This window comes from Trichoderma ghanense (genome assembly GCF_004382785.1).
Source record: "Trichoderma ghanense strain CCMA-1212 chromosome Unknown scaffold_8, whole genome shotgun sequence".
Classification (NCBI taxonomy): Eukaryota; Fungi; Ascomycota; class Sordariomycetes; order Hypocreales; family Hypocreaceae; genus Trichoderma; species Trichoderma ghanense.
Window position 1 is genome coordinate 289,110 of NW_027395671.1, and position 15,160 is coordinate 304,269.

Below are 15,160 nucleotides of genomic sequence, written 5' to 3' on the forward strand. Positions count from 1 at the left end.
GTAACCCGTTGGAATCGTTTTCGTGAATCCTTGGCTGGCCGGCTGCATCGGAGTGTATTGGCCTTTTATTCACTTGACTGTCGAATGCTGTGTGCAATTCTCTCTGTCTCGTTGAAGGCTTTGATTGGTTACTCTTCTGCTTGATTTTCGTCATGGCGAATACGTCGGCCTCGGAGATTGATTCCATCATGTCGAAGTCACGGACGCCAACGACGGCGCCCTCTTCTCCGCCGGTAGATCCGTTTGACGACCAGGAAGACGTCGGCCTCGTTGACGAAGACATCATCAAGGAAGAAGCAAGGGCGCGTTCTGCGAACAATGCCCTGGAGGAGAAACGCCGTGCTTCCCTCCTTAAGCAGCGACGGAAGAAGAAGGCTGAGACGAAGGCCGAACGAGAGGCAAAGGCTCGGGAGTTGGATGAGCTGCTACAGAAGAGCGCAGCTTTCAGCGATATTCTCACGAAAAAGACACAGGTCCTTGGACGCGTTGGAAGTAGCCTTGATGGCCAGAAGCTTGGGGAGCATAACCTGCAGATGGCCACGCAGCCCAAATGCATGGTCGGCGGCACGATGCGAGAGTACCAGCTGGAAGGACTCACCTGGATGTACGAAATCTGCTCGCAGGGCATGAGCGGCATCTTGGCTGATGAGATGGGTCTTGGTTAGTGAAGCATTGCGTCCCATTTTCTCCATCGTCTATCGACTTGCTGACCCATGCTTAGGCAAAACAATCCAGACCATTGCCCTGATAGCGCTGCTTCGAGAACAGGAGCAATACCTCGGACCTCATCTCATCGTTGCCCCCCTCAGTACACTCTCGAACTGGATCGATGAATTCCACAAATGGGTGCCTTCAATCCCTGTTGAGATGTACCACGGCAACAAGGCGCAACGAGAGGAGATTTTCCGCAAGAAGATCATGAACCATCTCAAGTCTGGTCGGCCTACTGAAAAGTTTCCCGTTGTCTGCACGTCGTACGAGATGGTCTTGAATGATCATCACAACCTGTCGCGCATCAAGTGGGAGTTTATCATCATTGTGAGCGTCATAATATGCATTTCCTAGAGTATCTGCTAAGCTTGATGGCATAGGATGAGGGTCATCGTATGAAGAACGCCGATGCAAAGTTATTCCAGCAGCTGCGCCAGTTCTCATCCGCCACTCGTTTGCTCATCACTGGAACGCCGCTCCAGAACAACCTGAAAGAGCTTTGGTCTCTCCTGCATTTCCTCTTGCCGAATATCTTTACAGACTGGGAAGCGTTCGAGTCTTGGTTCGACTTTTCCGAGCTAGGCGATGAGCAAGGGACCCAGCAATTCATCGAAGACCAGATGAAGCAGGACTTGGTCAAGAAAATTCATCTCATCCTCCAGCCCCTTTTGCTCCGGCGAATCAAGCACGATGTGGCCGCATACCTCCCTAAAAAGCGAGAATATGTTCTCTTTGCCCCCATGACGAAAGAACAAACCGACTTGTACAACGTCATCTCGAACAAAAACATGGACACTAGATCATACCTCGAAGAGAAAGCTGTGGAAATGATTCGATCCAAAACGGCGTCTCAGACTACCACTCGATCCTCTTCACGCGCAAGGTCAACAACTAAGAAAGATAAGGACGACAAGCCGGTGTCGCTGCCTCTTCGACAAAGTGCTAGAGCCAAAGACAGGTCAGCATCCCCGGCGAACGCCTTTAGCCTCATGATGGGCAAGCGGGGACCAGGACGGCCTCCTAAGAATGCCAAGTCCCAGTCATCGCCTACCATTCAGACGCCGAAGCGAAAGAGTCCGCCAACGTCTATTGCGTCAGACTCCAAGAGCGCAAAGTCTAGTCGACAGTCGACGCCGTTGAGCACTCGTGGCCGTCGCCATGCCAGTCGTTCATATAAAGAGGCCGATTCTGACGAGGAGAGAATGTCTGATGATGAGTTTGAAGAAAAGCTGGCGAGGGAAATGGCCAACGAAGACAGTGACGACAAGTCTGCAGAGCCAATGTCTGCTGAAGACATGGAACTGGCACAGACCTTTGAAATGGCTAGTATGTTTTTCCTTCAGTTCCAATCACATCAGCATCTCCGTTGATGCTAACAAGTTCACAGAAAAGCAGATTTCGCGCAAGAAGCTGGGGAACCCCCTAGCTCAGCTCCGGTTGGTCTGCAACAGCCCTCACAACTTTTACAACCCGTGGGCCGTGGCAACTGATGTTCCAGTGGATGAAAGCATTGTCACAGCCTCTGGCAAAATGCTTCTCCTCGATCGCCTTTTGAAGCACCTCTTCAAGAGCGACCACAAGGTGCTCATATTTTCGCAATTCACTACGCAGCTTGACATTTTGGAAGATTATTGCAGAGAATTACGTGGCTGGAAAGTTTGTCGCATCGATGGCAGCATCGCTCAGGCCGACAGAAGGGAGAGCATAAAGCTCTTCAACAGTGATCCGGAGTACAAGATATTCCTTTTGTCCACGCGTGCTGGTGGCCAAGGCATCAACCTGGCTTCTGCAGACACTGTTATTCTTTTCGATAGCGACTTCAACCCTCAGCAAGATTTGCAAGCTCAGGACCGTGCGCATCGTATCGGTCAAGAGCGTCCAGTGCTGGTGTATCGTCTCGCTACCAAGGGAACTGTGGAAGAGTCACTGTTGCTTTCCGCAGATGCAAAGCGGAGACTGGAAAAGCTCGTCATCCGCAAGGGAGGTTTCAAGACGATGGGCCAGAAGCTGAACGAAAAGGAAGAAGACCTGGACCCTGAGACTTTACGAGCGTTGCTGCTGAAGGATGGTCAAGTGTACGAAGTTTCAGGAGGAGATGACATCCTGAGCGATCAGGATTTGGAGACAATATGTGATAGGAGTGAGGAAGCGTTTGAGAGGGCTGCCCGGGGCGATGGCGACGCGGATGCATTCAGAGTTGTAGAGACGGGTTCAGACTCGATCAAGATGGCGAGAAAGAGTTGATGCATCTGTTGGAATGGATGGTTATCTGGCTTGAGTGGATTACAATGGCTACGAATTAGAGGGCATATTCGTGACGATCACATCACTTATGATAGTGACTGACTGGTAGGGGAATCATACCATGCTGATTTGAACGGAAAATGTGAAGAGACGCGAACCGTGTTATTACGCCTTGATGAGCGGACAGCAGCAATTTTACGCCCTCTCGCTGCCCTTGAGTTCAAACGGGAAATGTACCCACCAGCTCATCCCCAGCACTTACACCAGCAACCTCTTGCCAGATCCAATGGCTTCACGGTCGATATTCTTTCACTATCTGCAATAGGGAGTGGCTAACCAGCATCCTCTGTGTAATGCCGCGGAGTAAAAAAAAAGCTAGCCTATATTGATGTTCACTGGAATTTGAAGCATACAGTAGGTCTAGCTGTATCAAGCGATCGTATCAGAAAGCAGACCTTCTTTTCCATCCCATTCGTTAGAATAGTAGCATGAATAGGGGCATGTATATATGGATTCACCGGCATGCTGGATAGCCACTCTCGAAAAAACAACCATGGCATCATGTAGCCAGATTAGCATAGAGCACAAAAAGCGGTGAATTGTGTCTTGACGGTTTACGCCCAGTCATAAATCATACTCACAAACCAACGCCCGCTTGATCCAACCCAATCCAACCAAAGCCAATCCACAAAGCATCACAATCAAAACCTCCCATCCCTACCAGCACGACCAAAAAGTCAACACAAACTCCTTTGACAAACCAGTGAGAAAAACCCCCTAATTCAACTCAGTAACATACCCAATCTGCCTCCTCGCATCCGCCGACGACAAAGGCGAATCCCCCAGCCTCCGCGCCAGCTTCTCCTGGCTCTCCACCAACCTCCTCTGCGCCTCCAGCCTCCTCTGGATCCGCTGCTCAGACGCCACGTCGATGCGCTCCAGCTCCTCCCTCTCGCCGATGCGCATCTCAATCAGCGCGCGCGCGTTGCCTGCCCGCTCCGCGTTGAGCTTGTTCTCCCACTCCAGCGCCTTTCGCTGCCTCGCCTCTTCCGCCTCGAGCTCAGACGCCGCCATGGCCCTCGAACTCGCCAGTGTGGCCTCCGTCACGGCGCGCTGTTCTGAAAGACGTCGTCTAAAGGCATCGTTTGCGAGGCTCTCCTCCAGCTGAGCCTTGGAGCGGACTGTAGCGAGGTCCTCAGATTGTAATCTCCTGCGACGAGCATCCTCCATTTCCGCCTTCTGTGACTGTATCTGCTGCTCGACAGATGCCAGCTCTTTCTTCCTGGCTAATGCAACGGCAAAGTCCTGAGATTCTTCCGCAAGCCGCTCCGAGCGAGCTTTGCGGAGACGCTCTCGTACTTCTATATCCTCCGGTAATCCGACGGCTCCCTCTGGCTGAGTGCCTTCCTTGGCATAAAACACATCCGTGGCGCGGTTGGCGCGAAGAACAGTAAGGAGTTCATCACGAGCATCGGACGACGTCATGATCTTGTTGACGTACATTGTCGGCGAATACACAAACGTTTCGTCTGCATACTGGTTGAATGGCTTGTTGACGAACTTCCACATTCCGCTTTTCAAAAAGGCGCGTGTTGTCGATACTGGATCTGCTGCCTCAAAGCAAAGGTACAGCATGGACTTGCCATCCAGCTTGATGGTGAGATCGCATTTGGCCTTCTCAACCAAGAATGTCATGACTTTTTGCATCTTTCGTTCCCGCTCAGGCGTCATCTCTTCACCATCTGCTCCGTGCAAGCAAACCTCTCCGAGGGCGCTGCGACCGTTGTGAAGGGGGCTGGGAAAGTCGGGATCGTGGCCTGCTTCTATGAGGACTGTGACCGCCGTAAGGTTGAGATCTCGAGCGGCGTTGTGTAATGAACCGTCGTCCTTGGAAGGTTCTGCGGCAAGCAGAGTAGACATGATTTTGATGGCAACATCGCCGCCCAAATGGGAAACCATGGCCATTGGAGTTCTTCCAAGAAAGTCCATGGCATCTACATCAGCTCCTTCTAGTAGAAGCAACTTGACGATATCGGGCCGACGTTCTCGAACAGCTAGCATTAAAGGAGTCGTTCCCGACAGCTTGGTGGCGACGTTGACCTTGGCTACATTGATTGTCAGTAACCTTCTATCAGCATCTTGTTTATCGTGATACACTAACCTCCACGCTCTACCAAGACCTGAATTAGATTCGAGCTGACTTTCTTTTGCGGCTGGGCAATGGCCCATGTGAGCAGTGTCATCTCCTCTTCCTCCTCAATCTCTTCGTGAAGCTTGTATAGCATGGACTGGTCATGATAGTAGCCTGCATCCAACAGCGTCGTCAAAATGGTCGAGGAGCGCGGATACTGAGATATGGCTCTCCCAAGCACCGGCATGGAGCCAGCACGCGCGGCCATGACGTCAAGTCGAACATCTCCCTCGTGATATTCTGCAAACATCTGGAACAGATCCAACACTTGGTCCTGAGAAAGTGCAGTGTCAAATATGCAGTGGAACGCAAACGTGAGTGTCTCTGTGGATGGGTGACACGCAAGGAGCCTGTGCGTCCACTCGACATTTGCTTGCGATGCCGCAAGCCGTAATGGCTCTCCGTTTTGATAGTCGACATTAGGACCATGAGAGGTGAGGACGTCGAAAAAGTCATCAGCAAGCTCCGCGTTGGAATTGGCACTCTTCATTACTTGAACGAGGGCTTCGCTGAGAGCGTCGCCCTTTGCCCCCTTGGTCAGCAGCATCTGCGCCGTTTCCAAACCGGACCGCGTAAACCAAGCATCAAAATTGTCGGCTTTGAATGAGTTGTTAAACGCCATGTCGATGTCGTGCTGCGGAATCTCAATATCCAATAGGAGAGCCAACACCGAGGAGAGAGACTTCTGTACAGCATCGACCAAGGTCCTGCATCCGTTGGCCGAGGGCGAAGCGCCGTAGTCCAACAGAAGCTTCACCAGCCTCTCCTCGGGATGTTCCTCGTTTACTGCGTCGTTTAGAGCAATGTGTAAATCTTCCGCCACAGGTAAGTCGGCCTTCATAAGATCGCCGATTATATGATACCGAATGTCACGATTCAGGCTCCAGCACGCCTTAAGTGCCCGGATTAATGTAGGAGGCGAGACTTTCTTCTACAGGACCATGTTAGCTTCACGCAAGACAAGAGAGAGCAGCCTCTCTATCTCTCACCTGGCTATCACCCTCGTCCCAGAGACCAAGGAGGAGCTCCAGGTTTTCGATAAAGGCGCTTCTGGTGGCCGCAACAACAGCTTCGCCATTGGTATAATTCGGATCCGCACCGGCAACGAGCAATACTCTTAGAATTGCCTGGCCATCTTGCCCATATCTTGCTGCCGTTTCCAGCTGCGCATCCACAAGCTCACCCCTGAATCCCTTACCCAGGAGCAGCTCAAAGATCATGGCCCGCTTGCTCAAGTCCCGGACCTCAGTAGCCGCTTGAAAACCCTCCTCGAGAGTCGCATTGTGCACTTGCATATCCGTTCCCAAGAGAACCTTGAGCACTTCCACGGAGCCCCCACGGCATGCTTCGATGACGGCTTGGCCATTATTCTCCGACATGCTCGCGCCGTGGGACATGAGAATGTCGCCCAGCTTGACATCGCCCTCACGGGCGGCAACCAGCAGAGCGTTTGATGCCGCTGTCGATGATATCTCATATGCCAACAAGCGTTGGCACAGGGTATTTCGGCTTGGGCGATTCTTGATTTCCATCGCTCGAGTCAATGCCAAGCTGCGGCTGCTGACCGAGTGATTGGAGACTTGAAGCAAAATGTCAGTCACGTCCACGGACTCTTTGGATATGGCAAGGGACAAGGCTTCGCCGTCTGAAGCGTCGGCCTTGCTAGCCAAGGTCCGTATAAGGCCAAAATCCTCGGGGTAAGCCTTGATCGCATGGATCAATGCCTGGTTGACCTCCTGTGGCGGTATTGCAGCCTCCAGAAGCCTCTTGGTCAACGTCAGCCTGTTCATAGGGTCTTGCAGCCGCAAGGCATGAGGGAGCGCGAGTCGCAGAGAAGCTTGATTTAAGCGGCATTGTGGCCCGAACAATAGATCAACGATGTGGATGTTGCCTCCCATAACTGCGTGGCACAAGGCTGCGGCTTTGTATGCATTCGGATCGGCCCCGGATTCCAGCAACAACTCAAGAGCAGTGAGTGGCAACTGTTTCTGACCATGACCCCTGTTTTGAGCAAGGAACTGCACTTCCTGAGCAAGAAAGCTATCCAAGTCTTCCTTGCGATCAGATCTCAGTAATAATACTCGCAGCTTCCAGGTCTTGCCGTCGGATGGGGTTGTCGAGGCAAGTGTTTGCAGTGCTTTGGTTACCGACTGACTTGTGGGCTTTCCCAGACTAAAGACCAGTTCAAGCACCTTGGGATCGGGGTTGAGCACCGCTTTTTCGACGACTACTCCACCCAGAGCATTAACATCGGCATAACCTTTCTGGAGAAGCAGCGAAAGGAGCGACATGTCGACAGGCTTTTCGGTCAGGGTCTCTGATAGTGCCGTGGCAACTTCGACCACGCCGGCGGAGGCGCCCGCAATGAGCAGGGATGTCATGATTTCGAATCTCGTCCTGTGATCATCGACTCGCATAGCATCGTATGTTCTCGCGGCTGCGGTCTGTGGAGTTACCTTCTTCAGTAGAGGCATCAGAAGGCGGACATCTTTCTGTGCAATGAGAGGAGCTAGGCCGGCGCCATTGTTGAAGTTTATGTCCGCATCCCGCTGTAGCAGCAGGCCAACGAGTGCTTCATCTCGCTTGGATATGTCTTCACCGATGGCGTCCTGAAGAGCGGCGTGCAGAGTAGAGGCAGGTAGCTTATGTCTCAGAAACTGTTCCACCATTTGGTAGCGGTCTGTGCCGGACAACCTCATGGCAAGCGGAAAGACGGCTGTCAGTGTCTCAGCCGACGGTCGTGCTGCCAAAAGTTGCCTCGTCATCTCGACATTCGATTGCATGACTGCGGCGCTCAGGGCTCTCCCATTGTGATGATCGACAGATGCAACGGCATGACGCCCACTGATCACGGGCTTGTGTCCATTGGCATGCGTCGTTGGAAAGTGAGTTTTGAGAAGCAGCTCGACCGAATCTGCATCTCCTGCCTCAACGGCATCAATGAGAGCTTCATGTAGCGCCTCACCGTTGGCCCCCTTCTTCAACAGCAGAGTCAGCAACGAGTAGCGCACTTCGAAGGCAGCCTGCTTCGGAATGGCTGAGACGCAACTTGACGCAGCCGGGGGGCTCAGGGCCGTTCGCTCGTGGAGAAGTGAGTTGACCAAATCTAGCTGCCCACGGGCAATAGCACCTTTCAGCATCGAGGCATCGTTATACTCTATAGAAGCGCCGTACAAGGCCAGCAGGTTGGCCATGTCGTAGAACTGGGTTTCGCATGAAAGCTCGAGTGCTTGGGACAGAAAATCCCCTCCGGCGCCGGCACAAAGCAAGAGCTCTGCCAGCTCGAGTTTGAGGTCTGGGTTCATCGACGGGTGCTCAAAGGCAGCTTGAAAGGCGTTGTCCAGCCCTGGCCGCTGTGGTGGCAGGTTTCCCATGATGATGGCCACTGCAATGTCCTTCCGACCCAGTTCAACTGCTTGCCTCAGGGCCTCGGCGTGCCTATGATTCCCATCCGCTGTGGAGCGGCTGAGATAGAGAACGGTCTGTAAGTTACCTGCCCTCGCGGCATCAATCATGGCGTCCGATATCAGGGCAGCAGGGGGTCGTCCATCGGACTGAAGCACCAGGCTAACGATGCCGGACATTCCATGGTTGGAACATGCATGGCGAAAGGCCGTTTGTGTCTCGGTCAGGCGCGAGGCGTTGGCGCCGTACCTCAGCAGATTTTCGACGATCTGGGCATTGCCGTTTCGAATAGCAATGGTAAGAGATGCATCGAGCGCAAGTGAGTCGGCGTGAGGGAGCAGGACGCGGACCATGTCCGACATGTTTCTCTCCACGGCAGACCTCAGCAGCTGCGAGCGGCCCTCAAAGCTGTCCAGGCTCTTCCTCCTGCTCAGGATGCCGCTCTTTTGCTGCTGCGAGCCCGCCAGGTCCACGCCGGCGGCCGTCAGCTTGAGGATGAGGGCCTCGGCGACGCCCGGTGAGCCGACATTGTCGATCCACTGCCCCAGGACGTCGAGCACATCCTTGACATCCACAGCCTTGCCCTTCTTGAGGCTGTTCGAAGAAAAGGCCCCTCTGAGGCCGCTCTTGGGACGAGCCTTTGCCGATTCAGCCGCCCGCTGCTGGACGAGAGCTTCAGCCACTTCGTCGTCGGCAGGCGTGCGGAACGAGGGCGGCTGCATGGGCCGCGACAGCGGAGGAGGAACGGGCGGGAGGACGATGCCCCATTGCTGAGACAGTTGCAGGATCCTGCGCTCGCGCTCGTTGGGGGTGAACGAAGGCATGTTTGCTTGTCAATGCCGGCTGATGATCAGTAGTGGTACCTTTAGGCCCGTGGCGCCGGCATTTGGTGTTCACTGTGAACCGTCGAGGTCTCAGCTGCGGTGGTTGTCGCAGCGAGGAATGCGCGATGCTCAACGGAGCGAGTCGAACTTTAGCTGGGCATAGGTATGGTTGAGCGAATGATACAGTAAGCGTGAGTTTGGTGATGTAGTGGAGAAGATGCTGATTGTTTGTGAAAGGAAAAGAAGCAAAGCAGCAGGTGCCAATGGATGCGCTTCAGCCCGACGTTGCTGGTTCGCGGTTCCTGGATCCCGCCTCTCGAGGTGCCCCGTCATGCCTGTCTCAGCTCCAGTTCCGTCAGGCAGTTCAGCTACTTGTGGGGGCGGGCGCTTGCCGCGACAGCAGCTCTAGCGGCTTGTTAGTGGCTCTAGCGGCTCTAGCGCTGCTGCTCCCCTAATCCGCTAGCAGCTGGAGCGCCAAAAGAGGCAGCCCAGGTTGTTGACAGGCCTGGAAAGAGGAGAGACAGCAGCACCTCATGTAAACAGCATCCGATTGGAGATGCAATCCTGGGATGTAGAGGAGGCACTATAAATAGGTAAAATTCTATTACAAGTAGAAGTGTGCTTGTGCAAACAAGGGTAGAAGAGAAGCACCAAGATACCCATGTACTTGTAGTTGACTCGACATGAACACTCGACCACCTGGTATCACCACCTGCATCAACTTGCACGTCCAAGTCTTGATCTACCAGCCTGGCCACCAGTTCTGTCCACAACACTCATACGGGTTACTGCGTTAGCTGTGTGCCGGCAATTGTCATTCTAGCGTCCTCTTTAGGTCCGTTTGTGGCATCATGATGCTCAGTGTGGTGGCAAGACGGGTTGAGACTGTGCAAACGACCACTACCACCTTACGTATCCTTGTGATACTGCATTCGCTATTGAAACAATATCAAAGTTTCTCCCAAGACACCCCGATTATCAATTACATACATTCAATCCAATCATGTTCCTTTCCATCTGCCCTTGGCACCCATTTTCGTGCTTGATTCCCACAATCAACTCCCACAATGCCGCTCAGCCACTTCATAACGTCCTCCTCCTGCACCGCCTCAATCCCCAGACTACTGCGGGAGGGTTGCGCGTCCCTCGGGGATCTGCCGACGTCAGTTAACCTTTACGGTAAACTTTGTGCGAAAGGAGATGACGACAGCTTATTCCGGAATCCTTTGGGGTTTGATTCGATCAGATTCCTTAGTCTCTTGCGTGGTTGGATGCTCATTGGTAGATGACAACATTTGACAACATCCGTTCATAACGTATTCCATCAACAGCGGAAACCTACCTAGAAGTATATGTATCGGCCGGCAATCGCCACAGTCGGAGCTTCATCCCACTCTAGATATCAAGTTAGTATCTACCCAAGAGAAAGAAATTGCTTGTAATGATGCGTAAAATCTGGTTGATTCTAAATCATCGGTTTGCAAGTCTTTAGTGCAAGGCAGAACCCTTGCAGTTGAGAACCCACTGCAGAATAATCCAGCGTCTCCTCACTCTGTGCAATATTGACACATTTGATCCACGTAACAATCAAAGGCTCAATACATCCTCTTTGAACCCCAATCCGACGGAATGTTTGAAAGACCCAGGAAGAACCTATTCAAGTGACTTCTTGGAGGGGCTATGGCTATATATCCAAGACAAGTTCTTCCTAGCATAGCTTCTAGTAACGACATGACATGCTCTCTGCTGCGCCAGCGTATTGTCGTCTCAGTCAGCGACTCATGAATGGCAGATGGGGAAAAAGAATACAGCTTCAAACCCTTACAGCTTCAGACTTTTACAGATGAGTCCCTTTAGTTCCAAGCAATCATCTTAAACGAAGTGAATTGACCTTTTGAAGACGGTCATGGAACGTCACGTGCAGAGCAGACTGCCGTGGCGGCAGCTGGCAGAAACTCCCGCGAGAGCAGCCGTTTGCAGATGGACTAGAATGGACCAATCATGCATGCTTAGGTGCTACGGGCAACAGGAGGAAGTTTCGAAAGACTCTTGGGGAAAAGACTCTGAAACTTGGCCAATACGAGCGATCAAACCTTCACCAACGCTCGTTGCTTGACGACTCGCCAATCCATCATTCTACCTAATACCAGCGGAGTCCTCCGAGAGAATATCGACAACTGCGGCCAGAACAACAACAAAATGAAGCCATTCTGCCTCAGTATCCTAATTCTTGGGGCTTCTGTCTTTCACCTTGCTTTGGCTTCCTTCATCCTCACACAGAATGATCAGGGAGCCCATGTCGCATGTTGCCCTCAAGGCAATGATCCTGCCTCCTACGATTGCTGTGACGCGAAACACCATCTACTAGGATCGGACAAAGCTGGCCACAGATGTTGCTCCCCAGATCAGTTTTCCAAGGGGGTTGTTTGTGGCAGCCTCGGCAAGATCATGGTTGGTCGACGGCGAGTGCGTCTGTCCCCCCGGACATGGTCGAGGACGCTAGTGGTGTCTGTCAAGTTACAACTCCTGCACCAGCCTGCGAATTGGGCCTCCGTGAAGGTAAGCATTTCTAGAGAAGCTTCTTCTATGCTTCATAGTTCTGAAGTTGGTAGCTAGTACTGATGAATCGGGATACAGGAAAATGGTACCTCTTCAAACTAAACCATGGCCTGTTTGGATCTGGCATGGGAGGTCAATATGATGTCGTAGATGAGGGTCGAAAGTTTGGAAAGTCCAAGTTTTGCAAGACCGAGGCTTGCTCCGGCAGGTCAACCATCAATCCCGACGATGAATTCCGCATCTACGACGTTCACGGAGACGGCCTGACTGCCCAGAGTTCCGGACCGTGGATAAGATGGGCATCTCAAAGGCCCATGCAAACCACGCCAACATGGCGCAAGGCCTCCCGGTTGGCCATCACTCGGTGGGCTGACGGAAAATACTGCCTCTCGCAAGTATACGACACCTTTGTCAACCAGCAGTGCTTCCCCATGTAGGTCGTCAAAGTGCCTTGCGACATCCGCGCCCCTGAAAACAACTGTCTCTGGAGCAAATCTTGTCATGGCTGCGATGGGTTGTGCTCCAAGATAGATGACGAGGATCCTGAGATCGAGAAGCCAATTGAGTTTCCTGATGCAGGAGAGCTGCCGTATGGCTCGAAGAAAGCCGACGATGATATTATTGGTCATATTGCAGTTGGGTTGGAAGGGTCGATTATTGTGGTGGCTGTTTGGGCTATGATTTGGATGATCACCAAATGTTCCAGACGGGGTTGGTTGATGACGAGTCGTCTGTCTCGGATAGGTATTCAATGTGTTTTGGACTACTTGACGAGCCGTGATGCCAATGACTGGTGGTTGGCGACGCAATCTTGCCTCATGGAGACAAGATCATGGGAAGAGCAAATGGTCAAGAAGTTTGAGTATCATAGCAGCTACCGTCATGAGATAGAGGCATCGTGAGTACTCTACAAGTTAGTCGAGCTAGTGAACGATAAGGGGTAATGCAGTTGTACGCATAGAGTTGCAATAGCTGCACATGTTGATATGTCGATACAGACGCAAGCCCATCTTACCAAGACTCGCACATCTTGCATCCACCTCGACTCCCCCTTGTCAGCATCTACATCATCACAAACAACTTGAAGTCCCTGCACAGCTGCACCAATACTTGAAAAGATCGACTGAAAAACAATTCCCAGAATTATGTGTGCATATCCAATCGACACGGTACCATTATCTCACGCATCGTGTACTAAACCCTGTCAGATGCTAGCAGCCTTCGCACACCACGGTGCCAACACAGCGAACTCCTCAACGCAAGCCGTATAAGAGAAACCCACGATTCACGCCCAATCGACAATGACACGAGAAGGCAAGCCAGGCTTAATCTTATCCAACTTCGCGAGAAGCTCATCCCATATCTGCTTCTGAATCGCCTGCCCAGCCTCATTAGTCACCCACTCCGGAATATGATCCCTAAAAAATGAAAACATCAGTATCAAGCCATCACCCTCAGCGCAACCACCGCAAGAAAAAAGGAAACTCACTCTCGAATCTCGCAAGAAGTCAAATACTTGCCATGACTCTCCTCCCCAACCTTCACGCCATGCACCAAAGTCCTGCTCCCCATCTCCGCGCTCCGTCCCAGCGTAACCTTTGCCAACCACGCCTTCGCCCTCGTCCAAACGCTCAACTCCTTATTCAGCCCCGTCTTGCAAAACCCAGGATCGACCACATTCACAACGATACCCACGTCAGACACGGGCCGCAGAGAAGCAAGCTGCCGCGCAGCCATGTGCTGAAGCAACTTCGTCACCGAGTACCGGTTCGTAAAGTCGCTCTCCCACTTGGCCCTATCATTAAGATCATCCAAGATGCCCTCAGAGGGAAACTTCTTGATGCTCTCCCCCGCAAAGAACGCGCCCATCGATCCGACAACCACAAGACGAGGCGTGATCCCATGCGTCTTCGCAACAGCCTGCATATGCGGCAGCGCCATGAAGGCAAGCAGGTAATTAGCAATAAAGTTCACCGTGAGATTCGCCTCATTGCCCTCCTTGACCTGCCACCCGGCATGCGAAACGCCCGCATTCAAAACAAGCGCGTCGATCCTCTCCGCCGTCTCGATCCTCTTGCCAAACGCCTTGACGGACTCGTACGAGGCGAGGTCCAGCGGCCAGATCTCGACGACGTCTTTACGCCCGGCGTCGCCCTCGATGGTCGCCTTGGCCGCCTTGCCGCGCTCTTCGTTGCGCGCGCCAATGATGACTCTGGCCGCTTCGAGGCGGACGAGGTGCTTGGCGAGCTCATAGCCGATGCCGCCCGTGGCGCCGGTGACGATGTACGTCTTGCCCTTGACGTCTTCGGTGGTGAGCGCGATGGGGAGGTTCTTGCGCTGGTTGGGGAAGAAGTCGGCCAGGGCCTTGGTGGGCGCTGTTGAGTCGGCGGGCATCTTGAGGACCGTATGAAGATGATGGCCTTGGAGAGGATCAAGCAAGCAGGATCACGCCTTATCAACTACCCTTCAGAGAGGGTAATACCAGGCTCAACGGAGAAAAGAGAAGGAACAAGAAGAAGAAGAAGAAAAGGAAAAAAAGAAAGAGATCAAGGCCAGAGAAAGTCCATCTCCCGTCATGTTTCTCCCAAGGTCAGGTCACACGCCAAGCTCATCAAACAAGACAACATCCCCCCCCATCCCTCCATCCAATCCGCCCCTCGAGAGGGACATCCCCAACCCGCCAGGCTTAGTCGATCCCGCATCTGGCCCCCTTGAGATGACGACTGAGTAAAGCAGCCTGCTCAGGCAGTCAAGGGAGTACGCAAAGGCGCTCTGCCCTGCGTCAATCTTGCATGTAACCTCGTTCTGTACCACTATCATCTCCGCTGAGGTTCTTCGTAAGCCGACCAATTCTGCTCTGTCGTGCTACGGTGATCAATTTCTCACCTTCTGAAGAACGCGGTTATGCATGTCGAGGCATACGCATACCTGGTTGTGTGCCTAAAAACCAAACTTTTTTTGCAGTAATATCTTGAAAACGATCAACAGAGTAAGGCAGCATAGGTATAAGTGCAGCTGAGCGGTACCTGATTGCTTCACCTCCCACCACATCACGAGAACAACCATCCATACGTAGGTACTCGCCTAATCATAAAACCAACAATCACCTCATGTAAATCGAAGCAACTCAAACAAAGGCGAGATCGCATCACAGCCCATCACACCGCATCATCTACGTAACACCGGACCAAGACATCCCCAAGACACTCAACACCCCCCAAATCCC

The 15,160-nt window shown here is 52.6% G+C and overlaps 4 protein-coding genes across 4 annotated transcripts; 2 read left to right on the forward strand and 2 right to left on the reverse strand.

The window, feature by feature from the left end:
• Positions 1 to 152: 152 nt before the first annotated feature.
• CCMA1212_006716 (Lymphoid-specific helicase) lies at positions 153 to 2,955 on the forward strand (the record flags this gene model as incomplete). Its single annotated transcript, XM_073703919.1, has 4 exons — positions 153 to 660; positions 722 to 1,038; positions 1,092 to 2,037; positions 2,099 to 2,955. 4 exons carry the CDS (start codon positions 153 to 155, stop codon positions 2,953 to 2,955), a joined length of 2,628 nt encoding a protein of 875 aa, XP_073557570.1.
• A 777-nt stretch (positions 2,956 to 3,732) lies between these two features.
• Positions 3,733 to 9,375, reverse strand: CCMA1212_006717 (uncharacterized protein; the record flags this gene model as incomplete). Its single annotated transcript, XM_073703920.1, has 3 exons — positions 3,733 to 5,060; positions 5,117 to 6,077; positions 6,136 to 9,375. The coding sequence occupies 3 exons, from the start codon at positions 9,373 to 9,375 to the stop codon at positions 3,733 to 3,735; spliced, it is 5,529 nt and encodes a 1,842-aa protein (XP_073557571.1).
• Positions 9,376 to 11,861: 2,486 nt separating this feature from the next.
• CCMA1212_006718 (uncharacterized protein) lies at positions 11,862 to 12,371 on the forward strand (the record flags this gene model as incomplete). Its single annotated transcript, XM_073703921.1, has 2 exons — positions 11,862 to 11,934; positions 12,013 to 12,371. 2 exons carry the CDS (start codon positions 11,862 to 11,864, stop codon positions 12,369 to 12,371), a joined length of 432 nt encoding a protein of 143 aa, XP_073557574.1.
• Positions 12,372 to 13,219: 848 nt separating this feature from the next.
• On the reverse strand, positions 13,220 to 14,328 carry CCMA1212_006719 (Short chain dehydrogenase yanD; the record flags this gene model as incomplete). Its single annotated transcript, XM_073703922.1, has 2 exons — positions 13,220 to 13,352; positions 13,424 to 14,328. The coding sequence occupies 2 exons, from the start codon at positions 14,326 to 14,328 to the stop codon at positions 13,220 to 13,222; spliced, it is 1,038 nt and encodes a 345-aa protein (XP_073557575.1).
• Positions 14,329 to 15,160: the final 832 nt, after the last annotated feature.